We start from the raw sequence: 27,060 nt of genomic DNA on the forward strand, positions 1-27,060 counted from the left end.
CCGGGGAATTTAGACTAAGTACGGGTGCAGACCTTGGCGATGCCTTGCGGTACGATAGTAGAAGGGTGAAGGAGGAACCAGGTTGAAAAGTTCTTCGGCACACTCATACATACCCGGATTGCCATCTTGACCTGTCGCATACTATATGTAACTATTTACAAAAGACTTAAGAACTGTCGTAAAGCCTGTGAGCCTCAATAGCTCAATGGTTAGAGGAGCGGACTGAAATCCAAAAGGTTACCGGTTCAAACTCCACCCGTTGCACTGTTGTCGTACCTACTCCTAATACAAGCTTAACGCGTAGTTGGAGGGGAAAGGAGAATGAGAATGATGACTCCATCATTGGCTAATATTCTTTAAAAAAAAAGTATGATTGCACTGGATTATTTATCGAGATTGGGCGGAGGGTGTACGGGTAAGCACGGGCACGGCGGCGGTCCGTACGGCGCGGGGAACATTGGTGGGAAGAAACCAGTTGCTGCTGCCAGTTGTCTGGAAAATGGAGAGAATATTCGTTCATAAATCGTAAGAATGTACCTACATGATAGAAAGGTAGAAGGAAAATCGGTCTTGAACGAGCATCTCCAATAACGCCTGTTTATAATGAATCTAAGTAAGTAATAGTAGTAAAGTAGCTGTAGATAATTTAGCGACGTTATTTGTCAAGAAATACTAAACAATTTTTAGGGTTCCGTACCCGAAGGGAGCCAACATGACTTCCGCTGTCCGTCCGTCTGTCTGTCAGCGGGCTGTATCTCGTGAACCATAATACGTGAGAATTTGAAATTTCACAGAATGTGTACCTACCTATTTCTATTGCCGCTATAATACAAATTCAAAATGGCTGCCATGAAAATAAAAAAAACATACGTACGATGATACACGGAACCCTTCGTGTGCGAGTCCAACTTGCACTTGACCGATTTGTTGATAAATAACGACATTGCTATCAACAGATAACTACTCGTACTTATTATTAAGTTGGCTCACGTCTGTAGGTCGATTTCGTAAAACCTGCATCAATCATTATTACAATCTCAATTGTTGTGATTGGCAGAATTTGTGCCATTCTTGTTGCAACAAAGTATTGTAGCCAATAATGAGCGAGCGTTAACCAATCAGAGGTGATTGCGATTGCGACATTGTAGTTGTCATTCTACCGCAATCGAGCAGCATGGTATTAATGCTTGTTGACGCAGAAAGCCATTTACACTGGTTTATCAAACGTATGCAAAGATTTGATTTAAAGTTAGGTAGGTACCTACTCACCTGTATTGCTGATCCATGTGAGCCTTTTCTATTCTTTTATCTTTAGCTCTTCTGTTCTGGAACCATATCTTTACTTGTGTTTCGCTCAGCGACAGAGTTGATGCAAGTTCACATCTGAAACAGAATTGTGTCTTATTTTATTCCATTCCCTTAGATTTTTAGCACGTGTGCTTTTAGCACTGACGCACACAAATTGTAGCGAAACGATTGATGCCTTTACGCCCGCTATATATAAGTAGATAGGTACAGTATCTGTATGTCGGAGTCATTTATTCAGAAGTCGGTTAAAAACTAGCTGAAGCCCTTGACTTCGTCCGCGTGGAATTGTTTTTAAAAATTCCGTGGGAACTCTTTGATTTTCCGCGATAAAAAGTAGCCTATGTCACTCTCCAGGTCTTTATCTATACCCGTGCAAAATATCACGTCAATTCGTTGCACCGTTGCGACGTGATTGAAGGACAAACCAACAAACAAACACACTTTCGAATTTATAATGGGTAAGGACTGAATTGCTAACCTTCGTGCTCGTGCGACGTATTCGCCCCTTGCATACTCCAGTTCAAGGCGCAACGTCTGATGTGCAGAGAACGTCGTCCGTTGCCGCCGCGGGCGACTCTCCTTGCGCCTCCTGCGAGCTACTGCAAATAAAGACACTAGTATCGAGTGGGTGCAAAATGTTCTCAAAGGAAGTCTGTCAATCCACACTTGGCCTATCTCCCGATCCCTTCTCATTCTGAGATGAGGATGCAAATCTACGGGAACGCACTGCTGCATTACCTGTATCCACTACTGACGTCTAAAGAATTCGAGGCCAGGGTAGGCATTAGTTAGGTCATTCGCCTTTTTACTGGCAGGTCAATAATAAGTAAGCACTGAGCTGTTTCAACTAGAGCAAGCAGTGCTTTTATGCCTTTATGACAGTACAGATCTGAGTCTGAGTTTCCTTTAGGTACAAGATTTTCACGATCTAATAAAAATTATGCGTTAGTTTTTTTTTTTTTAAAGAATAAGTATTAGCCATGTTAAATGACTAAATATTCCCCTTTCATCTCCAACTAAGCGTGAAGCTTGTGCTAGGAGTGGGTACGACAATAGTGCAACGGGCGGGGTTTGAACCGTCAACCTTTCGGTTTCAGTCCACTCCTTTACCAGTTGAGCTATTGAGGCTCTTAAGGTAGGTATACCTATATGTTTAATTAAATGTTGCCTGATCTAGGTTTTTTTAAATCTGAAGGGAATTATTTGATTTTCCGGGACAAAGGTAGCCTATGTCCGTCCCCGGAGTTTCGTCAACATAGGTTAAATAGAGGAGCCGTGAAAAGCTAGGAGACAGACACCTTATAATATTAAGTACTAGCTGATCCCCGCGGCTTCGCCCGCGTAGATTTAGGTTTTTAAAGATCCCGTATAGCCTATGTCACTCGGAATAATGTAGCTTTCTACGGGTGAAAGAATTTTTAAAATCGGTTCAGTAGTTCTAAAGATTACCCCCTACAAACAAACTTAACGACATTACCTCTTTATATAATATAATACAACGGGCCGTGCAGCAGAAATCGTAATATTTTAATTTCGCCATAACTTCAAAACCAAACGTCCAATTTTAATCATTCAAAGACCAAATATTATCTCCATAAACTGTTCTTAGTGATGAAATCATTTATTTTGATAAGGATTAATAGCATGAGTAAAATAAACGCGTTTAAATGTAGTCCAAAAAAAATTCAAGATTTTTAAATAAAAAAATGGTTGCTGTGCCTCACTCGACATAGATGGGTATAGTGTGTCGCGGACTTTTTTGTAGATATTTATAAGATCTACAATTAATTAGAACATTTTATGGTTCTATCTTTTATAGTTTAGGCAGCGTACGCAAAATAAGTAACTTTTCTGGTTGATTTTTTACACCTTGTGTCCGAAAAACCCAAATATCTTACGGAACCCTATTTTTTTCCAAAATAAAATATAGCCTATGTTACTCGTGGATAATGTAGCTTTCGAATGGTGAAAGAATTTTTAAAATCGGTCCAGTAGTTTTTGAGCCTATTCAGTACAAACAAACAAACAAACAAACAAACAAACAAACAAACAAAGTTTTCCTCTTTATAATATTAGTGTAGATGGAAGTATAGGCATTAGGCACATAGGTACCTATATACCTATAAATTTTACGAATGTTACATTATAAGAACAATTACCTATCTACCTACCTATAAAAAACTATCTTCATGAACATTTGGTCTATCTAAGGTTTCCCCACCGTTCCTGTGTCAGGGAAGTGATTTGGTCCTGAGAACGAGCTTGTAAGTCCTCTGGTTCCGCACCATATTGCCGGCTCCCGGAAGCGACGCGAAACCCCGCGGTGAATCACGATCATTTTAATAACTTTTTGTAACACAATATTCACTAACACTGGAATTATTATCATATGAGTAGGTATGCAGGGATTAGATTTCGCGATTTTACACCTGATAAGTACAAAGGGGTCCAAGGAAAAGGAATTTGCGTGGATAGAAACACTAGAAACTTTTTTATTTTCAGGTGTAACTGGAACGTAGAAAAACACAAATACGCTTCTCTGTAGCATTCTTCATTTTGGACTCATTTGAAATCATAAAAATTCGGAACCTATGTTCACTATCTGTTACCGGATAGAAGCATTGCTAGGTATCGAGTATCATACACGATGATATTATGATGTAGTTACTTAGAATATATTATCATATCGTGTATGTCGTAGTACCAAACAGTACCTAGGTACCTACCTACTTTAGGTAAGTAGATAAATATCAGAATTAATGATATTGTAACATTTTTATTAAGTGCGCAAAATGATGAAAACGCAGACAAAAGCTGTATTCTTTTGGACAATAGTTCGCATGATCTGCGTCGTTAAAAGATACGGTGCGTGAGAGATTGCTCCGAGTGTGTTTATTGTACGAGTATGGTCCGTCTAATGACGCCCATGATAATCTACCAACCAAATTGTAAGATAGTAGGTAAGTATCACAATTCTCTGTTCCATCTTCCGACCGTAAGTAATGTGCTCATTTACACTGTATACCTAAATAAATTACCCAAAAGTTCACAGCATAATTTTTCTAATCCAGTAAGTTTAGATAGTTGTGATAGCCTTGTGATTAGGACGTACGCCTTCTAATCGGAGGTCGGGGGTTCGATCCCGGGCATGCATCTTTTCAGAATTACGTGCGTTTTAATTATTTAAATATCACTTACTTTAACAGTGAAGGAAAACATCGTGAGGAAACCTGCATGCCTGTCCACTGCCTTCACCATAATGTTCTCAAAGGTGTGTGAAGTCTACCAATTCGCACATGGCCAGCGTGGGAGACTATGGCCAAAACCCTTCTCACTCTGAGAGGAGACCCGTTCTCTGTAGTGAGCCGGCGATGAGTTGATCTTGATGACCAATTAATGAATGTCAAGATCCATTAATCAAGCTAGGTAGGTAAGCAATAAGAATTTTATTATGAAAAATCATAATGTAGAATTAGAAAACATTATTCAGCTTTACTTTTGAAACGAGGCTGTTAAAAATTTCCTACAGTAGTACCTACTTACAATTCCATTTAAATCTGACCAAAGATGTTAATCGTAATTTTCGAATAAAAATACAAAGCATGGGAGCCGTCAGCTGGGCGAAGCATATGTAATAGAGCCACAATGAGGGCGTAATCTCGCTGAGTGTTGTCACATCCAATTATCACGCGCCCAATCGAGCTGAAAGTGAGCGGCCAGCGGGATTGATTCGATTTTATGAGCTAGAATTCATTACGATAATTTATTATACGGTTAAAAATAGTAAGTAGACAGGATAAGTCATACCTATGCTACAATAAGAGGTAAAAGGTATGCTACAGTAAGAAAGTGTGTCTGTATATCTGCTGTGGAGACAGCATACCTACAAAGCTTGGTTTGAAAGCGCAGTGTGGTGCATTCCAAGTCGTTTGATCGCGATGTAATGAGGGTGGTAGGAAGTTCTAAATGAGGAAGACTTAGGATTGACCCATACATTGACATTGAGGTTATCTCTAAACCTATATCCAACAATGGATGTCCACATACTGGTGTGATGTTGACGAAAATATTTTTAGAATCGAAAGCAAATTATAAAATCGCGGGCATCTTCTAGTTTTAAATCCTTAACTAAACATGTCCGTCCCGTGTTCCCCCAAACACTTTAGTTGTCCGCGATTAAAAAATGATTGTGATTAATCAACTACGCTAACAAAGCGATAATAGAGCGTGTACGTTTGGGGTTGCCTCCCTTAATATTCATTATCTATCCCCTAAATCCTAATTACGGATTCGCTCGACCGTTTCCCATCGAGATGAGAGAAGTACACCTGACTTGTTTGTTTTTTGTTCTCAATAGGTAGGTAGATACATTTACGCTGAGATATTGATATTACGAATGTTTGCTTGAGTAAGTTTCAATTGAACGCTAGAGCGTCCGGTATTTCAATAATAGGTAGGAATTACTTTTAGATTCCCAACAATAAAATAGCGTGGCTAAGTATTATCATTTCTGTTAGGTGAACGTAAAATCGCAAGTATGCCTACCTTATAGTATGCGACAGGTCGAGATGGCGATCGAGTATGAGTGCGGTTGACATGCGGGTGTGCGAGGCACACCCGCATGTCAACCGCACTGGTTTAGCCTGTGCAGGTGTGCACTGTGCAGGGCGTCCCCACCTCGATTGCCATCTCGACTTGTCGCGGACTAATAGGGTTGATTTTGGTAGGGAACGGCTGCATTAGGTAGCACATATTGACTGTCGTCTCAGATCACCTACACAATATTATAAATGTGTAATAATTAAACGATGATCTAGATTCTAGATCGTAGGTAATCTTGTTAAGAAAATATTGGTCAAGCCCAGTCATCATCATCATCGGCTAGGCTTACGGCCTTGCGTCGCGTGAATGCAGCGGCTCTCTGCTACTCTTTTGATGTCGTCTTTCCCAGTATCCGATACCAAGAGTCTGCCAACGCTGCGCTTTCCAGTGCGTGATCACCATGCCAGAGCCTTGGGACCCCAACGCCTATCGGTTCTCGATGTAGGTATGTGCCATATAGCCCATTGCCAGTTCAGCTTTGCAATCCATTGAACTATGTCGGTTACTATGGTTCTGCTACGGATCGCCTCATTTCTGATTTGATTAAGTAGAGTAGGTACCTACGTAGAGAAACTACAAGCATATCTCTCTCCATCGTCCGCTGAGTAACTGAGATTTCTTATGAGGTCCATAGTTAGCGGAGATGTTTTGGATCCATATAATATGCCATCACTGTCACCACTGCACTGGCAACAGTACCAGTACCTATAACCACCACATTTTGTAGGTAGGTGTGAAAAAAATTAAGATCTGGATAGACACAAAGCGTGAAGGTAGAATGGTAGAACGTCAGACCTACAGAAAACTGGAGAACGACTTGTAAAAGGTAGAGACGGCATGTCAGTAGGCAGTAATATTAGGAACCTGCTGCGCGATTGCGGGAGAATGACAGCTACAAAGTCACGATCGCAATCACCTCTGATTGGTTGATGCTCGCTCTTTATTGGCTACAATGCATTGTTGCAACAAGAATCGCACAAATTCAGCCAATCAGAACAATTGAGATTGTAATAATGATTGATGCAGGTTTCCCGCAATCGAGGTGCTGTATAAAGCATGTCCACACTATCTGCACACAAACTTCATACATAATCTTTTATTACAACTTCTAAGAGCGGAGATGAATCTCATAACATGTTACAGTTCTTGCAATTCACGAAGGCGAGTGAACTTTACTTGTGGTTACGTCGCGTATACAAGGGCACTGTGTGCGTGCATGTCGGACCAATCAGTCGCGAGCAAGTGCTCGCAAACGCACACATTTACTGTACCTTACTTATACCGATAAAACTTAGCACGAGCATAAGCCACTCGCCCTCGTGAAATGCAAGAACATACTATCGCTGTGGAATGCACTTCCGGTCGAAATAAGACGCTCCAAATCGCTGGCAATCTTTAAAAACCGTGTCAAGAAACACTATCTGTCACTGTAGTTTTTCTACCATAACTATATGTACAGTTAGCTATGTAGTATGTATTATTTATTTAATTATACTATATTGATTTTATATAGTATTTATATACATGTATATTGTATATATTATATTATATTTTATAGTGTGTACCTATTAGAGTGTATGTGTTTATATATAGGTACCTATATATATTTATATATATATTATATTTATAGCTACGTTGCGACTCCCCGTCTTACAGTTCTATAAGTTCTTAAGTATGGGTTGCCTGGAAGAGATCACTTTAGTGATAAGGTCGCCCTTTGGTTTTTAAGTGTATCCTGTATTCTTACTCTCTGTAAATCTATTAACAATAAAGTTATTTTAAATTAAATTAAATTAAATACTATACTCTGACATGACATCGTCGTCAATATCGTATCGCGTTGTGTATTTCCAAGCCTTTATACTGTTGTCGCCGTGGGATCGAACACGTGCGCTCATCTCGCTGGAAACATAACATTGTGATTTGCATTAGCCGCAATTTGTATCGTGATTCGTGATCGTTTCACAACGTATTGAGATTCGAACAGAATGCAGATTCGTATTGAGAGGCGTGGTTATCCAACCGGCACTAAAGGACGTATTTTCAACTTTCAAAGTAATAAGATTAATACACCAAGTGGGGTATTATATGAAAGGGCTTTACCTGTAGGTACATTCTAAAACAGATTTTTATTTATTTTGATGCATATTAGCTTTTGATTTATCGTGCGAAATGTCGAAAAAATACGACTGAAGTACGGAACCCCTTGTGCGCGAGTCAGACTCGCACTTGTCACTTTTTTTAGACATGAAACTGATAAAAAGCCACACTTGTACATTTACACTAATATTTAGCTAATATTCTTGAGGTAGAGTTTGTAAGTTGCATGAGGTAATCTCCGGGACTAATGATGTGATCCTGAAAATTCTTCTAGATAGATTGATAGGTCATTGCCAACTAAAGATTACTATAATATTATTATCTCTTTTCATATACCTATTTTTAAAAATCAGTCATAAACTTCTTCTAAGTAATTTTGAATGACTTAGGTACTTTCTAAGTACCTATATGTATAAGTTTGTCTACTGTTTACTCGTTAACTTTTAAAGCCTACTCAGCTATGATATGATAGTTTTCCTTTTAATTTCTTTATATGTAGTAGGTACACCACAGGTATACCTACAATCTATATATATGTATACCTATATACTACTGAGTATATCCAAAAACAATTATTATTAAGCACTACTGCACACATTAGTAGGTACCTACGCACTACCAACTGAAGTACCTATTAAAACCTTAATAAATTTCAGCAAAACTCGCCACTGAGCCGCTAATTTTCGTTTCATTTTCACGGACTGTTATTCCGTAATAGTTATAAGAGCTGAACAATGAGTTTTATAGCTGTATAGTAGAACAGTGCTGGCAATTTTCATACGAGGGTGGGTTTGAATGAGACACGGCTTGCTTCTATAGCGAAGCAGCGAAACGTGGTGTTGTAATCGCATCACGCCGAAGCTGCTGTCGCTTCGCCTTCCGTATCTACAAACTGGAAACCCAGACGTTTTTTAAACGACGCGAAAAACCATTATGATTAATTCAATTTCAGAAGAACGACAATACTTATTGTAATAAGCTTAAATAAGGCTTTGTATTGTTTTGTTGGGCGAAACGGTTCTATAATAATAATTGTACCTACCTACCTAATAAAAACTGATCGTTCCTCTCGTTGTTGGGGACAATACGCAGAGAAACTTTCAGCTTTTATAAAATAACGATATCGACCACATAAGGATGCCAACGGTCACGGTTTCATGGCTGCTCTGTGGTAGAACAGTATAAAGGTAGAATAAGATTGTGAAATCCCTGAGCATATACTCTCCAAAATAATATTCTTATTCGATAGGACGTTTTGACGGTGCTGATCAATTTGGCCTGTGTTAGTGAGTGTGACTGACCACCAAAGGCACCAATAATAATTTTTCAAGCGCGGTCATCTATCGAGTCTTATGCATAGAGTTGGTAAGAGACTAGGGAGACCCATCTCACAAGTGGCAACGTTACCCCGTGCCAGGCTGAACCCGAGCCTGGTTCTTTTGCAGTAAGTACAAACAACGTGATGATGATTAATGATTCTATAGGTACTCAACGTACCTACCTAAGCACCACTACGTAAGTACCTGAATGGTAAGATTTCCTGCAAAAAACGTGCGTTGTTAATTCCTACCCTTATTATAAATGCGAAAGTGTGTTTGTTTGTTGGTTTGTCTTTCAATCACGTCGCAACGAATCGACGTGATTTTTCGCATGGTAAATATAGTTGATCTCCCTAGCACTGTGGTCTTTAGTGGGAGGTCCTGGGTTCGATGGAATTTTATAGTTTCTAAATTTCTGGTCTGGTCTGGTTGGAGGCTTCGGCCGCAACTAGTTACCACCTTACCGGCAAAGCCGTGCCGCCAAGCGATTTAGTGTTCCGGTACGATACTGTGTAGAAACCAAAGGGGCATGGGTTTTATAAAAATACTCCTTCCAGGTTAGCCCGCTTCCATCTTAGACTGCATCATCACTTACCACCAGGTGAGACCTGCTGTCAAGGGCTAACTTGTATCTGAATAAATAAATAAATAAAGTTAAGAGTGACATAGGCTACTTTTTATCCTGGAAAATCAAAGAGTTCCCGCAGGATTTTTAAAAACCTAAATTCACACGAACCAAGTCGCGGGTATCAGCTAGTACCATATAAAAGGGGCCTGAAGCGGTAAGTAGGTACTAAGTACTTATACCTAGCCTGTCATGGAAAAAAAAGTTGTGTACCTACACACACCCATGTACATGTACATGTACACCCAGGGAGGAGCAAATAATATGAATGTGAAAACTAAATTTATAACATTTTTCCCTGATTTTATTTGTAAAGGAAAACGTCCGGCAAAGAGTTGAGTAAGCGGGGCTTACGTATCTCCCACCGCAGCTTATCTGGACCATCTCTATTATACTTATTCAAAGTATTTTTCTAGTGATATTTTATTTGCAAGTCCATGAGATATAGGATCCCTTTCATCTCTGTTTCTTAGAGGAGGATGTCCGAGATAGGAACTTTCTCTAAGAAATTTCCTTGAAAAAAATATTACCTACATTTTTATTTTAAAGCTATTCTAAGTACGTAGCGGGTACCTACCTACCTACGTAGTTGAAAAACCGGCCAAGTGCGAGTCAGACTCGCGCGCCGAGCGTTCCGTACTCGGGTATTTTTTTCAACATTTTGCATGATAAATCAAAAACTATTATGCATAAAAATAAATACTTAAAACTGTTACAAAATGTAACATGTAAAGCCTTTTCATTATGATATATACACTTGGTATAGTTACCGTACTTTGAAAATTGAAAATACCTACTACTTAATAATATTAATGAATAGGTACCTACTTAAGTACGTTTTTTTGTGATTTAACCACAAATTAACAGTTTTTTTTTAGTTCTTCTTTTACTTGTGCTACCTGTCCTACCTACCTGTCAAATTTCATGATTCTAGATCAACGGGAAGGGAAGTACCTACCCTGTGCCTGATCAGGGGGAACACAAGAAAAAATAAAACTAATACAGGACGTGGGTCTTACGTATTTTGGAATCTATCTAATGATCACTGAGAATGAGAAATATAATTTACATTTGACATTTCGATATAATCCTCCTATTAGGGTTCCTTTTTCCTTTTGAGGTACGGAACCCTAAAAAACACTCAACCTTTTATAGAATAGAAGGAAGCGTTAACAATAAAACTCAAATAAAATCTTACTTACTTAAAAAACCGGCCACGTGCGAGTCAGGCTCGCGCACCGAGGGTTCCGTAGTACAATCGTATTTTTTCGACATTTTGCACGATATCATAAAATTCATATGATACCCCACTTGATATAGTTATCTTACTTTGATAATTGAAAATACTAATTATTAGTTCATGACCACAATTTAATTTTTTTTGTGCTGTCTGCTATAAGACCTACCTACCTGCCAAATTTCATGATTCTAGGTCAACGGGAAGTACCTACCCCGTAGGTTTCTTGAAAGACCGACAGACAGACAGACAGACAGACAGACAGACAGACCGACAGACAGACAGACAGACAGACAGACAACAAAGTGATCCTATAAGGGTTCCGTTTTTCCTTTTGAGGTATGGAACCCTAATAAAAACGGCTGAAATCTTACCGTGATTGTTTCTGCACACCACTAATTTTTTGCTGCCCACACACAACACGTCCACGCTTGCTCGTTGCGAGCGAAGGTTGCGATTAAGTTACAAACTTATTTGCATTGTTTTGAAGAATCTTACCCATAAGTAGTAAACTTTTTTTATTACTCTGTATATTTTTAGATAAGTATTCAAGTTGGGACATAGATGCATATTTTTTGAACGAGTGTTGTAATAAGTACTTAATTCTAAGTATTTTTAAGCATTTTGTAACAGTACTTAGTCGGTCAGGTGGACGCCAACAGGGGGCCGTCTGGTATGAGGATCCACGACCCTACCTAAGAGATAAATAATGGATAATTTATGGCAATTTTATTGAAAACTATAAAATATGCAGCTTTTGTTTCTTTGCAATAAATACAATGATATTCCTTAGACCAAATGTCTCTATCTAATTTAAGCTTACTGACTGCTCTTCAGCCGGTCAAGGCACTCTGGCCGCTACAGACAGTGAGATATTATATGGATTTGAATCTCCGATGGTGTGGTGGAGCAATTTTTTCAAATTTTGATGCCAACCATAAAGTAGGTAGATAAGGGCTTATAAATATTGATTTTATTTTGACTTACGGAAAGCTGCAAGACCAGCACCAAACGCCAACTGCTGATGTGGTAAAAGAACCGGGCGAGGGCAAAGCGGCAGTGGCGGCGGCGGCTGCCACAGCGGCGGTAACTGAACACTCTCTCTTCCCTCACTCTCTCCGATTTCCACGTCAGAGGATGACTCACTCTCCGAGCCCTGACTCTCTTTCACTTTACTCTTTGGCTGTTCAAGGTGCCCGTATATTCGCGCGAAGAATTTCCGCGGCGACGACGGCCTAGGTGTCTGTATTGTTGTGGTTTTTGTTTTATCCGTGTAGTTACTGTCGCTCATCGTGGATATATTATTTTAACAATACTAAGTAATTATAGGTATTTTATAATATGACTAAAGATAGGTAGGTACTTACTAAAATTATTTATTGAGTTTAATAGATCCAAATTTTTTCCATTAATTAATTCAATTTTTAAAAGTTAAGAAAAGGAAAATTTGCAAGTTTTAAAGGCCAGAATAAAAATCACAACAACGCTTTAAACCCACTAAAAGTAAAAAAGATACGCAAACAGTTCGGCACCTCAATTAATTCAACCGCAACCAATTATTTTATCAAAACTTATCCCGCTTAACGCACCATGCGTGCTATTCTATCCCACAAAACACGTGGATTGAAATGATCAGGTGTTTATTCAGACGGGCAAAATGCCGCCCTCTACGTCCCTCATCCCTTGCGGAACCGGGAAATGGTGGAAAGGGTGAATCCCGGCCAATGAGAGCGCTTCTGTTGTCGAATCCATCCCACTAGGCGGGACTTTCACGCCAATTGATTTAACGACTTTTGAAAATCTGTTTGTGTTTTATACAAACTCTTTTTTTGTAACGTAGGTAGCACAGTTTATGAAAATAACTTGATTTGATGCTGACTATCTTATCGGTCTGAATCTCCCCTTTTGTTAATTGGGCAAAAAAGAAAATTCGTCAAGTTTAGTTTGGTAAAGATGCGAGAATAAATGACACATTACGGTGACACTAAAAACTGAAGATTATGACAAAAACGTGCCAAAAATGCACAAAAATGCCAATAATAGTTACCTACACTATTGACTTTTGAAGAGCGTAGACGATATTTTTAAAAAGCGCAAGTAAATAAATAAAACACCAATTTATCTAATATTATTCTGTTAATGTTGAATAACTTGCTAAATGTGACAAATATGCAGAAATGTGCCGGTCTCTTCATGGTGGCCTGTATATTTGTGTGTCTCACGTTTAACTCTACTCTTCCACTTTCCAGAGATTTATCGAAAGCTACACGTGAAGCTTATCCTAATAATCGTAAGTGACCTTCCAATTTCCTTTAATCCAACTTTCAAAGTCTCCGTCCCTTAATTTTGAAACTTAATTTGATTTTAGTGAGTCAAAGATGCGATTTGATTGGAAGAACTAAGAAAATGGCATCTAATCTAGAAAATACACTGCAAAGAATCAAGGACTCTACACAGGACTTTGGTAAAAGTATTTATGATCATTTAAATATTGGAATCAAAACCATGGCTAACAAAGACGCTATTACCGAAGATGAAATAAGACATTACGAAGAATTGGTTATAATGAAAAAATATCCTTATCTAGACTTAAAAGCATTGGAAATGAAATATAGTCCACTGCCTGCGAAAAACACCAGACAAAGTGCAATATTTGCTATGGATCGTTTACAAAATGAACCTGGAATTCACTGCGACACGGCAGAAGATTTACTAAATGTCGAAATTACAAATCGAGGATTGTCTGGTTTTGCCATACCTCCTCAATTAGCAAAGCAAGCAGAATTTTCTGATAAAAAAATAATAGATAACGGGGATAGAAAATCGAATAATGCAGATGAGGATGCTCTTCCGAAAGTACTCGCTCCATTAGATTTAGATTCTAATGTATTGAAAAGCTTAAAAGAGGACATAAATACTTACATAGAACGAAAAGTTGCAGAATAAAATTCTAACTTATAGGAACATTTCCACAGAATTATTATTTTTTGTTTAACTTCTACTTATAGACTAGCAGTGGACTGCATCACGATTAGTCGTCTTGCAATAGTTTCCCTCTATTCACCTAAATTATCTAGCGTATTGCATACATTCTACACTCATGGAATTAGGAAACCTTAATTAGTAATTTTAGTAAGAAATATTTTCTCCGCCTGGCTTGCTAAAAAAGTGGAAGTAAAATCCCAATTAAAGCGAAGCGAGCGAGCGAATAATATTTTCCTATCCGTTTTTGAACAATAAGTACCTACTTGCACCTTCTTGGTTAGAAAAAGTGCACCCCTTCGATTGAAAAATAAAAATATTTACCTATTTATTTATTTATTTATATTTAGTGCCACATCGAAAATTGAAGCTGTTGTGTTGGCATGCAATTACGGAAGCCTACACAGCCCAGTGTGGCCCCCCACCACTTGACCGGTTTTTAACCGACTTCCAAAAAGGAGGTGGTTCTCAATTCAGCCCGTTTTTTTTCATGAACATTTCGATACCTATCTAGATGTCATTTCCGAGGTTTTTTCTTGCTGATTACGAAAAATATCCATTTTTCGTAATCAGCAAGCTAAATCTGGTGTACCTACTTAATAAATATCTACCTAAAATAATATTAGGTACACCATCCGCATTTCCTGATGAATCACTATATTTTAGAAGTGCTTTACGCTACCTCATCAGGGTTGAGGAGTTGGGACTTGGAGTCCAAGTGAAGTCGTTGCTTGGTACCTACAATACCTATTAATTCACTATGAACACTTCCTGAATCTTGGTAACTTAGGCTGGCAGTAACCTTGCAGCATCGGGATTAAGAAGCTGGATCCAGAAATTGTTATGAACCACCACAAAAACTTCTGCTGTTGATTTAAAAAATTTGCAAATCGGTCCATAAACCTCGAAAAAAATCGGTGTACCTACCTATATACTTACACCGATTGTCTACAGTCCACCCATTTAGGCTATACCTACAGTATTATGTAGACGATTTTTACGGTACGGTACAGTATACCTACCTAGTTAATACCTACCTACTTATTTGATATAGGTATAATTTTAACGTGATACTTCCACGCGTTCTTGGGAAAAAGGGTCTTGACAGACAGATAGATAGACAGACTGATGCAAATTGCAAAACGAAGTTCTCCCACTTAAGTGTCCCATATAAAAAGTTTCACAGGCGGCGAAGTTTCACAACACTGTTTGCCTGTCAACAACAGTTTTTACAAAAAATTTTAGGATTGTTTATTTTTAAATTGAGATTTACATACATAATATTGTAATTTCTTCGTATTGATTTAAGATAATATTTAGTGCAATTTGTATTCCTTTTATTGTTTTCTGCTACTAAAACTTTATTAGAAAAAATTGACATATTTTTAGCAGACAGTCATGGCATTCTCCGTTTTCAAGGTGGTCACGTAACTCGAGTTCATGTAACTCGTAATTGAATTTGAATTACACAACTCGAGTTAGTAGGAAGAAACTGAGTGTATGATTTGTTACAAATTACTTTTTACATATTTGTTCTTCCATCCAACTCTCTACAATAGTTAGTACAATTATCATTGCTAAACTTCGTCATCGTCGTCGGTGTCGTTCGGTCGATGCAATGGCGGGAGTATTAAAGTGCGCGCACCCAACGAACGAATCGTACTCTCTGTTTTTCGCTTGATTCATTTATTTACCGCCAGTTCAAACACGAGTTAGGAAGAATTCAACTCGAGTTAACTCGAACTTAGCACAAATCGAGTTGACCATAATCGATTGGCCAATGGGTATTATCACGTAGTGATTATATTCTCTTTGGGTATTATGCTACTATACTCTATGGTATTATGTTCAGTATTATGCACAGAGTACATTGAATATGGTATTATGTGTCTGTGCTGGGTAGTGGGTTGACGTCACAGAGTACATTATATATACTGGTATAGAGACGTCAGCTAATCTTTCGTAGTGGCGCCATCTGTTTCTAATTGCAGTAACTATTGTATGTAATTTATTTTTAATTTTTTCCGGCCTTGGATACTAGTTTTTTAAGATCAACTATATAGCTATACGTATAACAGGTATAACACGTGTGCAGGTTTAATTCATATATTATTTTTATAGGTAGTGACTTCAAAGAAAATACGAATCAAAAATTATAATCCCGCTTAGGTACACGTCGCAATATGGCAGAAATTCAGTGTTATTCTTAGTTCGGCCGCATTATTTATTATTTTATACATTGAGAGAAGTACTTTCAGTACTAAAAGTTGAGGTAACAAAACAAAACCCGTAATTTATTATTTAAAACTAAATTTTCTTTTTTTCTTTACACATGGTTTATATGATTTTTGTACTGCATTCTCTATAGGTATTAAGTTATGTTGAATTTAGCATGAATTTATAAGTGAATATCCCAGCAGTACACTTGAATGGATGGATCACGGATGCAGTAACACTGCGTAAACAAAAATGTGGCACAAACATGGATGTCAAGGTTGCTATAGTACCCTTATTATAAATGCGAAAGTGTGTTTGTTTGTTGGTTTGTCCTCCAATCAAGTCGCAACATGCAACGGATTGACGTGCTTTTTTGCATGGGTATACTATAGACTATACATATAGTCTATGGGTATAGATATAGACCTAGAGAGTGAAATAGGCTACTTTTTATCCCGGAAAATCAAAGAATTCCCTCAGTGTTTTTAAAAACCTAATTCCACGCGGATGAAGTCGCGGGCTTCAGCTAGTAGCATAGGAGTAATAGAGTCCTGTGGCTAGTAGCACCTAGTAGTAAATAAAACTTTTTGAGTCGTAGAGATCTTCTTCTTCTTCTTAATTTGCTTTATGGGAAGTCGTAGAGATACCAGACTACAGTGCGACAAGGCTCTCTTGCCACTTGATTGACATTGACAGGGGGGCGCTATTGGAGAACAAAGGCTTAGAATATTCAAACAAGAACCAAGGGGACACTTGACGGCACCGTTAGTTCCGATTTCGCCACGCGCCAAGATAGCCTTGTCGCACCGTAATTTATTTTTTGATAAAACGCCATCTAGTTCTAATTGCACAAACTAAAATTATGGAGATTTTTTATACTAAACAACATTAGTTCTATCTAAGACCCTGGTTGACGTGACAATAGGCCTTAAAGGACTGTTACAGCCTTACAGGGCCGTAAAAAAAATTAAAAGAAAAAAAAAAATGACGTGACAATAATTGACATCACCATATAATTTGTTTGTTTGTAATTTAATTAATTTGATTTTGTATTAATTAAAAGGCAATTGCTTTGGCTTTTGGTTAAGTTTTATGCAGTTTATAGGTGAGATAGTGGTTTTGTACATAAGTGTCCTGTGGTTACATTGAGTTCTTATCTACAGTGTTTGATTTCTGTCTGCACTTTTTGTAAGTTAATTTCATGTTAATTGTGGTTAATTCACATTATTTAACCGGATTTTATTGTTCGACATAAGCTATAACAGAATAATCATGTTACGTCATTAAAAAATATTTACTACTAGCGTATGCTCGCGACTTCGTCTGCGTGGACTACACAAATTTCAAACCCCTATTTCACCCCCTTAGGGGTTGAATTTTCAAAAATTCTTTCTTAGCGGATGCCTACGTCATAATAGCTATCTGCATGCCAAATTTCAGCCCGATCCGTCCAGTAGTTTGAGCTGTGCGTTGATAGATCAGTCAGTCAGTCAATCAGTCACCTTTTCCTTTTATATATTTAGACTAGTAGTCACTGGCAATTGACGAGGTTTTACTGGCAGCGGCTTGTAGTGTAGTTTACTTTGTAGGTACTTGATGATTGTAAATTTTTTACAGATCTATCATGGAGTTACAGTGCAAGGTCCAGAACTATGAATGGGGTAAGCTAGGGTCAGAAAGTATGGTAGCACAACTGTTGGCAAATGGGAACCCAAATGTTACAATTGACCCTAATAAGCCTTATGCTGAGTTATGGATGGGGACACATCCAAATGGTCCTTCCTTAATAATAGAAAGAGGCATTCTTCTATCAGAGTACCTTAAAGATAATCATGATGCAATAGGCCCTGATGTTAACAGGAAGTTTGGTATCACAGTTCCATTCCTGCTTAAAGTATTGTCTATTCGAAAAGCACTGTCTATTCAAGCACACCCAGCTAAGGTAATAAAATTGATAAGACATTTTACTATTTCTACTATTATCATAAGAGTTTGTGTTTATTTTGTAATTAAAATATATTTTTTGCAGTTAAGTAAAACTTACGTACAACTGGACTTTAACTAGCTCCCAATATATTGAAATTATTTGATTTTATTTATTTACTAGCTGATAGCTGACTTCGTCCTTGTTGAATTAGGTTTTTTAAAAATCCTGTGGGAACTCTTTGATTTTCCAGGATAAAAAGTAGTCTATTCTATAATAATATGTCTGTCTCTGGGATACAAGCTATTGCTACATCTATACCCATCAAAATCGATTTTAATCTGATGGTCTGTGAAAACACAACAGACAGATAGAAAACATACACACTTTCTTCTTAAGTAGAATTAATTAATCTTAAGTAGTATGAAGTAAGGCTTATAATTAATAATAATGGTAATCCATACTTCATACTACTTAACATTATGAAATAAATATACATAAGTGTAAAGTGTGGATTGTAATTAAAAATAATTATTTTTATTATTGGAGATACCTACTTAAGTTTCTACAATTTAAACCACCTCGCTCTAAGCTATGCCGAAAGCGATGTGTAGTGCATTTACTGCATTTCAGAACATCGTGTACTAATAATACTGCTTATAGGTAAAGTGATTATCAGTAATCATGATGATTAAAATTAATGGCTTAAAACTATTATTATCTTTTGACTATGACTTGTAGTATGTGAAGCACATACATAGTTAATTAATAAATAATAATAATAATAAATAATAATATTAATTACTTAATAATTATAACCACAGAACAATAAGGAATATTATAAATGTGTATTATAAAATATCATCCCGGGGACAGATGTATATCTCAGATAATCAAAGTTGCCATAGCTAAAGATAGGTAGGTCTTATAGTACAAACACAGGAATAAATCCGAAAACTATGAATTTGTAGTTACATCACAAAAAAAATTAAAATGATTTCGTATTTTCAACTTTCAACATAAGATAGTATATTGGTATATTCGGATATCATATGAAAGTGCTTTACCTATACATTCTAAAACAGATTTTATTTATTTTTATGCATAATAGTTGTTTTATGCATAATGCAAAAAATACGACTGTAGTACCCACGGAACCCTCGGTGCGCGAGTCTGATTCGCACTTGGCCGGTTTTAATTACACTGGTAAGAAAACATGCCAATACTCTAAAATTTTGTTGCGATCAGAATTAGTACCAATGATTACCAATCTCCGCTCAATTCAGTTCTCTATTGTCATGCAATATAGATGCTTACCAGCAGAGAATTTGTGTACAATAGGCGAACAAATTTGAAGTGCAGAAAATAACCTAGGGTAGATCAGAGGAGAACATTTTTTAAACCACTGTTAATTTAATTCAGGAATTTGTATACTCTTGAAATCGGCACAGTAGCTGTTTCATTTTTAGGGTCCCGTACCTCAAAAAGAAAAACGGAACCTTATAGGATCACTTTTATGTCTGTCTGTCTGTCTGTCTGTCTGTCGGTCGGTCTGTCAAGAAACCTACAGGGTACTTCCCGTTGACCTAGAATCATGAAATTTGGCAGGTAGGTGGGTCTTATAGCTGGCTTTAGGGGAAAAATCTGAAAACCGTGAATTTAGGGTTAGGTCACACAAAAAAAATTAAATTGTGGTCATGAACTAATAATTAGTATTTTCAATATTCGAAGTAAGATAACTTAATCAAGTGGGGTATCATATGAAAGGGCTTTACTTGTGCATTCTAAAACAGATTTTTATTTATTTTTATGCATCATAGTTTTTTAATTATCGTGCAAAATGTCGAAAAATACGACTGAATTACGGAACCCTCGTTGCGCGAGCCTGACTCGCACTTGGCCGGTTTTTTTATTTATGTTTAGATCACTATTTTCTTATTATAGGATCATGCAGAAGAACTACATAAACTCTTACCAGACATGTATAAGGACCCAAACCATAAACCCGAGCTTGCCATAGCATTGACTGCATTTGAAGCATTGTGTGGCTTTAGACCGGTCACTCAAATTATGAAGTTTTTACAAGGTTGGTTGACTATATTTTAGTTTGCTAGTATCTTCTTTAACCTAAGCCAATAGAGTTCCGTACAGAAAAAAATAATCCTTATGGGATCACTTATTGATGTTGGAATCCCCCTCTACTTGATGAAGCATGTGGGCGGGGTAGGCGAGCCGCGGATATGAGCAAACGCTCATATCAAAGTCTTTTGAGCACATTACTATGGGCCATTTTTGCCCAATTGTCACCGTGATTAGAGCTGCCGTACAAAACTCGAAAAGATGCCGAGTTTTACTGTAATTATAAGTCGTATGCGAAATAAAAATGTGAGTCCGGGTAAATAAAGGAATTTCTTTCGTCCATAAGATAAAAATCTACTAAAATATTTGTAGATCGAGGCATAATCTCGAAAAATTATATCGGTTGACAATGTTAAGAGCGTTCATACACAATTACCGATTTTTTAGGAATTATTCATGTGTGAAGTGCTACAGATATTAGGAGTAATAACGAATAAAAAGGTTGAAATATTTAAGAACAAGCCTTTCTTAAAGATCTATTGCAAATGAATTATTAATTTTATTGTAAAATAATAATCCTATCAAATCCTTATTCTTGCGGAAGTACTAAATATACGATTTTGAGTGCGACTTTAGTCCGACAGTGCGTCTTTAGTTAACATATAACCACGAAAAACACATATAATAAACACATTCTCTGGTTATTTCTAACAAAGACATTTATTTCTAACATACAAAAACTACAGTGATATCAAAACTCAGTCTTTCACACAGTAAATACTCAAAGCCCCGTTTGTTTTAGTGGTTTACTAAAACATCGGAAACACACGAGTTTCTCGCAATGCCTAAAATAAGAGAAGATATACATAGCAATGCTAAGAAACATAAGGCCAAGCTATCCATACGAATACGTCCATACGAATAGTCTGACAGTGTCACTTAGAAGAATATAAGAACTGTCTTGAAACTCCCTATTACCATATGGTACCATATGGTATGGTATGGTATGGTGGTATGGTATGGTATGGTACGTAGCTTTGCCAATTTCAAAAGTCTTCCAATCATAGCTAATGATGATCACGTATCGTGGTCAAGCAGAGCAAACTCTCCGTGTGCGTAAAAGTGAAAACTCTAGGGCAACAAGATTATAAAGATAGCCAGACGTGAAAAACTGACTAGGATACCCTTAAGGCTCTTGAAAACTATCAGACAGACGGTTACCACACAAAAAATGTTCAACACCTTGGGTCACTGGTGATTTGTGAAAAAAAACTTCACATCCATACAAAAATTATTTTTAATTTTCAAAAGGCTCCCTAGAACATTTTTGTATGGAACTCTTTTTTGACACTTTGCATGTGCACAGAGCTTGAAGGTTTTCTTTCAGAAAAAAAATCCTAAAAGTCACAATTGTACAAAATTTATCGGAGTACCTTAATTACAAATTATACCTAGACCTATCTCAGTGCTAACAATGCTTTCAAATGTCATCCAGAAAATTCTGAACAACCAGCCAACCAGCTTCTTGAATAGACATAACATATTATCTGAGAATCAGTTTGGTTTCCGGAAGGGAAAGTCTACAGAAGATGTCATCAACCTTCTGACTGATCAAATTGTTAATCGTATAGAAGCTAAGAACATAGTAGTAGGCGTGATTATTGATCTCACCAAGGCTTTTAATACCGTCTCTGTTCCTATACTTGTGGCCAGATTAGAAGCTATTGCTATAAGGGGATATACACTAAGTATCTTCAAGGATTATCGCTGCGGTCGGGAAAAAAAGATCGCCAGCAAACAAAACAAATTCATATAAAAATTTCCTTCATTTTCAAACGGAGAAAAAACTTGCGAAGTGGTCCCACGCGTCAACGCTCTTAATTTTGGGCTTGCGTGTGTCGATAATTTTATCGATTGTGTATTTTTGTTAATAAAGGCTAAACATCTTGTAGTACCTATTGTTATAAAAAAGTTTAAGTACTATAGCATAATTTATAGTAGGTAGTAATACAACAATAGTAGATCTATTTATATAATAAGACTTCCTCCGGCCTGACTGACAGACTGATCTATTAACTATCTGGTCTATCAATATACTTATATAAAGTCTATCAATCCGCACATGGCCAGCATGGTAGACTACGACCAAACTCTTCTCACTCTGAGAAGAGACCCGTGCTCTGCAGTGAGCCGGCGATGGATTGATCATGATGATGATGGACAACAATTGCATATTTTATACTTTGCCAAAACAAGACAGGTATATCATGGATTGACTGGGTATTCTACAGAATGACTGAATTATAGACATTTCCGGTACCATTATTGATTTTGAAATCGTAAGAACAGGATCTCGGCTGAAGCGAGAAGATTGGTAACTTAGGTAGGTACAGACTGATATTTAACATACTTACATATAAGTCGAGTTGAGAACCTTTTTTTCGAAAGTCAGTTAGAAATCGTCATGTATGTAAATAAATTTAAACAATGCCATACCATCTTTAACTGCCCTTTAAGATAGCCACTAATTATGACGTATTGATAATTATTATCGATATCGACTTCCAATTGTTACACATCACTATTTGTCAGTGGCTTGTGTATTGCCAGTGACGTACAAAAATTTTCACAATAATTTAATTAATTATTTTTAAAGTGATTGCTTCGAGCGACATGTACTTTATATAGTGAAACATGTTTTTCAGATGTTTGCACAATAAGCACAATCATTATCAACGCTTGGAACATGATATTAAGAACTGAAAATATTTATTGTGCAAATTTTTATCATAGCTGGCAATACAATACTTCAATGGTACTTCAAAATCAACCCTACCGTTAAGAAGATACAGACGATTTTTGCTTGTAATTTTTTGACCAATAGTAGAGTCGCGATGGCTGTGTGCTGAATACGCGATTCTTTAAGATAGTGTGCGAAGTGGCTCGCACGGTTTCCATACAAAAGTAACTTCATCAGCGTTCTATAGTATTTATTATTCTAGGGATCACTTTGTTGTCTAGTCTCCCTGTCGTGTCTATCAAGACTTGACAAGGGAATAAAACCCTGTAGGGTACTTCCTGTTGACCTAGAATCTTTAATTTGGCAGGTATGAGTTTAGTTTTCTTCGGTCTTGAGTTTGGCATGGCTTATAGCTCAAGTGAAGGGAAGAATCCGAAAACAGTGAACACACAGTTGGGTAAACCACAAAAAAATGTTGAATAGTGTTTTTTCTTGTACGATGGTACGGCACCCTTTGTGTGCGAGTACGACTCGCATTTGACCAGTTTTCTTCTGATTGTACAATGTTTTTTGGTGTAAATAAAAAAAACCAGTATGAAGATAAAGTATCCTAAAAAAAATGGACAGGGAAGCACTTGTCTCTACAAGTACTTCTACCAGTTTAATAACCAGTTTACTTTCCATAGAAACCCACCATAAGATTTACAATATTATTTTAACAATTCAGTTAGGTATTTGTATGATTTTCCAGATCTGCCTGAACTTGCACATGTCCTGCCGGAGAACAGTTTGAATGCATTCCTTAGTTCAGAAGGAGCCGAAAGTCATGAAAAGGAATTGAAATCAGTCTTTCACTCCCTTATGACATGTGATAGAGAACAAATAACATCAAGTTTAAAAACATTATTATCTAGACTGGAAAAAGAAGGTAAACACAGTGTATTATTATCATTTATCAGTAAACATAATGGTTTGTTATCAATAACAAAACTAACAATTTCCTTTTGCATGCGATATTTGCCTAGTTACATATATTATGATAACCTATCAATTTGTATTCTGTTGTAATGAACATATTGTTATATATTATGTGGATTTATATAAATGTAAAAAACTGGTAATCAAATAAGAACAAATCATATATTACAGGCATAACACATCACTGAGTAGGTATGATGACGTGGTCCGAGAGCTCAGAGGCTTGTGCGGTAGAATGACAGCTAAAATGTCACGATCACAACAACCTCTGATTGGTTGACTGTCTGAAAACTGATGCTCGAAGGGTCTAATGAAGATTTTTTAAATATTTTTAGATTTATCCACGCAGTCATCGCTTCTCTATCCCTTGGTTCGACGACTTCACGACGACTTCCCAGGGGATGTTGGATGTTGGGCGCCATACTTTATGAACTATTTGAAGCTTGCTCCCGGCCAAGCTATCTTCCTTAAGCCAAACTTGCCACATGCTTATATCAGTGGAGGTATGTTAATTATCAATGATCTATTCAACTTAACAGCTTACGAAGGAGTGATTGAAATGGTACAGTGGGCGTCAGCTAAAATGTACCTTGAACCTGCGCAGCGAGTGATTTATCGATTTATTTGGTGGTAAGGTGCGATGTAATAAGCATGGCACGAGAACTGTAGGAGGTAGCGATCACAATAGATTGACAAGTTCAAATTGATACAGGGTGTGTAGAAGCCTTGCATACCCACGCTGCCAACCCCGGGAAGAAGGTGGGACGTCATGGGTGCCGCTGCGCTATTAGTTCTTCAGTCAACCTTTCGCTTCCCACGCGCATATACATGGCCTTCTCTCGTCTTAACGTATTTTTACCTATCGCTAACTAATAACTATTGTATATCTGACAGAAGAATTGGATGTATTTTCTTAAAAATGTGCCAATTTTAACCCACAATCAAGTCAAAATCTGTTATTTTAGTGTACAGTCGGTCCAGCTGGTAATTAGTTTGTTTATAATTTTATCTTGACTTGATTCAGGTTGCAACGTTTTTCAGAAAATACATCCAATTTATTTTGTAACATTAATCAATGCGAGTGGTTTTTTTTTGTTTTGATGCAAGTTAGCCTTTTTATTGCAATATCACCAGATGTTATGATGCAGTCTAAAATGGATGGATAACTTGGAAGAGGTATGGCAGTTTCACTAAATCATACCCCTGATCGGTTTCTACACGGCATCGTACCGGAACCCTAAATCGCTTGGCGGCACGACTTTGCCGGTAGGGTGGTAACTAGCCACGGCCGACACCTCCCATCAGATCAAAAAAAATCTAAAATGTTTTTCTTTTTTTGCAGACTGTATAGAATGTATGGCCTGTTCCGACAACGTGGTGCGAGCTGGCCTCACGCCCAAACACATAGACGTTCCCACTCTCGTTGAGATGCTAGACTACAGGAGCTACACTAAGGAGGAGATGCTGTTCACGCCGCACTTGGAAGACGAGAACAGCTGCATATGGAGACCACCTGTGCCGGACTTTGCTGTTGTTAAAATGAAGGTACAGTAGCCGGCAGGAAATATTGTATATCGACGCCCCGCACAGCCCGTACCCGTGACGTACGGGTGTGCGGGGCGTCCCCCCGCCTCATACCCCGATTGTCATCTCGACCTGTCGCGTACTATACGTAAATCCACGCGGCCATCAGCTAAAAGTAATAATTTCTCTTCAGAATAAAAATTGTATATGTATTTTTTGTTTTACAGATACCAAGTGGTGATTCGTACAACACAATAGTGCGCCCCAGTCCTAGTGTAATCATCGTCACGTCTGGTTCAGGGCAGGCTTGCGACACGGAGCCCGTACCCGTCAGGCCGGGCGTGGTTCTGTTTCTGAAGGCGAGCCGCCAACTCACGCTCACACCCGCCGAGGGGTCGCATATCGAGGCGTACCAGGCCATTTGTAATGTCTGACAATTGGGTATTTGATTCGTACAACACAATAGTGCGCCCCAGTCCTAGTGTAATCATCGTCACGTCTGGTTCAGGGCAGGCGTGCGACACGGAGCCCGTACCCGTCAGGCCGGGCGTGGTTCTGTTTCTATGTTAAAATATGCTATGTTAAATATAGAGAACATTATAATTTGTTAAAGTTGTATTAAAATTTTAATAATGTTTTATTTTCTATGAACATTTACATTTTTGCCTATTTTTATCAATAAACTACATTGAAATTTAAAAAAACTGGTTTAATTTTGACTCTTTAGGAAAGGCCGGTCGGTTACTTCCAAGCTTCCGATTTATTTTTTATTTTTATTTGTACCAAAAACATTGACATTTAAAGAGAAGAAAAAAGCAAAAGAGGACAGGGAATTACTTATCTCTATGAGAGAGTGATAGCAGTCGAACGAAAGTATCCGACCATCCTTACAATTCGACGTCCACAAATCAGTGCATCCTCTACTTCAGAGGTTCTTAATAAATATAATATTGATAGATAGATAGATAATTAATATAATATTGGAGAGAGCTATGCTTGGAGTTTCTTTACGTGATCAAATCAGAAATGAGATCTGTAGGAGAACTAGAGTAACCGACATAGCTCAACGGGTTGCGAAGCTGAAGTGGCAATGGGCATGGCACATAGTTCGTACAACCGATAGACGTTGGGGTCCCAAGGTGCTAGAATGGCGACCTCGCACCGGAAGACGCAGTGTTGGAAGACGCCCCACTAGGTGGACGGACGACATCAGACGAGTCGCAGGGAGCCGCTGGATCCAGGCGGCGCAAGCCCGTGGCGTGTGGAAGTCCCTACAAGAGACCTATGTCCAGCAGTGGACGTCTATTGGTTGATAATGATGATGATGATGATAATATTGATTCTCCCATGATTCCCCACTGTAAAGGTGCGCGGATTTTAAGTAAAAACGTTACACTCTGTCTTGAGTTAACTCTACTTGACGAC

The 27,060-nt window shown here is 37.7% G+C and overlaps 2 protein-coding genes across 4 annotated transcripts; one reads left to right on the top strand and one right to left on the bottom strand.

Annotated features, from left to right (window-relative positions):
* Positions 1-383: 383 nt before the first annotated feature.
* LOC117985820 (homeobox protein rough-like) lies at positions 384-12,482 on the bottom strand. The gene is made up of 4 exons (XM_034972615.1): positions 12,179-12,482; positions 1,787-1,907; positions 1,270-1,383; positions 384-492 (listed from the first exon to the last, which is right to left on the bottom strand). Exons 1-4 carry the CDS (start codon positions 12,480-12,482, stop codon positions 384-386), a joined length of 648 nt encoding a protein of 215 aa, XP_034828506.1.
* A 4,822-nt stretch (positions 12,483-17,304) lies between these two features.
* Positions 17,305-26,339, top strand: Mpi (mannose phosphate isomerase). 3 transcript variants are annotated; one of them, XM_069501592.1, is made up of 7 exons: positions 17,305-17,578; positions 18,008-18,332; positions 20,259-20,400; positions 23,885-24,061; positions 24,447-24,614; positions 25,454-25,656; positions 25,863-26,339. In XM_069501592.1, exons 2-7 carry the CDS (start codon positions 18,015-18,017, stop codon positions 26,067-26,069), a joined length of 1,215 nt encoding a protein of 404 aa, XP_069357693.1. In that variant the 5' UTR covers positions 17,305-17,578; positions 18,008-18,014; the 3' UTR covers positions 26,070-26,339. The 3 variants fall into 3 exon arrangements, with proteins under 3 accessions (XP_069357693.1, XP_069357694.1, XP_069357695.1); XM_069501593.1 differs by having other exon boundaries at positions 17,305-17,572; positions 18,006-18,332; XM_069501594.1 differs by having other exon boundaries at positions 17,305-17,495.
* The last annotated feature ends 721 nt before the right edge of the window (positions 26,340-27,060 follow it).

Source organism: Maniola hyperantus, chromosome 10, assembly GCF_902806685.2.
Source record: "Maniola hyperantus chromosome 10, iAphHyp1.2, whole genome shotgun sequence".
NCBI lineage: Eukaryota > Metazoa > Arthropoda > Insecta > Lepidoptera > Nymphalidae > Maniola > Maniola hyperantus.

Excerpts from the sequence above, each read along its gene's own strand:
- LOC117985820 (XM_034972615.1), bottom strand. The coding sequence starts at position 12,482 with ATGAGCGACAGTAACTACACGGATAAAACAAAAACCACAACAATACAG. Across the intron at positions 1,908-12,178 it reads TGCTGGTCTTGCAGCTTTCC|TAGCTCGCAGGAGGCGCAAG; the intron begins GTAAGTCAAAAT and ends CTTTATTTGCAG. Across the intron at positions 1,384-1,786 it reads TACGTCGCACGAGCACGAAG|ATGTGAACTTGCATCAACTC; the intron begins GTTAGCAATTCA and ends ATTCTGTTTCAG.
- Mpi (XM_069501592.1), top strand. The coding sequence starts at position 18,015 with ATGGAGTTACAGTGCAAGGTCCAGAACTATGAATGGGGTAAGCTAGGG. Across the intron at positions 20,401-23,884 it reads AATTATGAAGTTTTTACAAG|ATCTGCCTGAACTTGCACAT; the intron begins GTTGGTTGACTA and ends ATGATTTTCCAG. Across the intron at positions 24,062-24,446 it reads ATCTAGACTGGAAAAAGAAG|ATTTATCCACGCAGTCATCG; the intron begins GTAAACACAGTG and ends AAATATTTTTAG.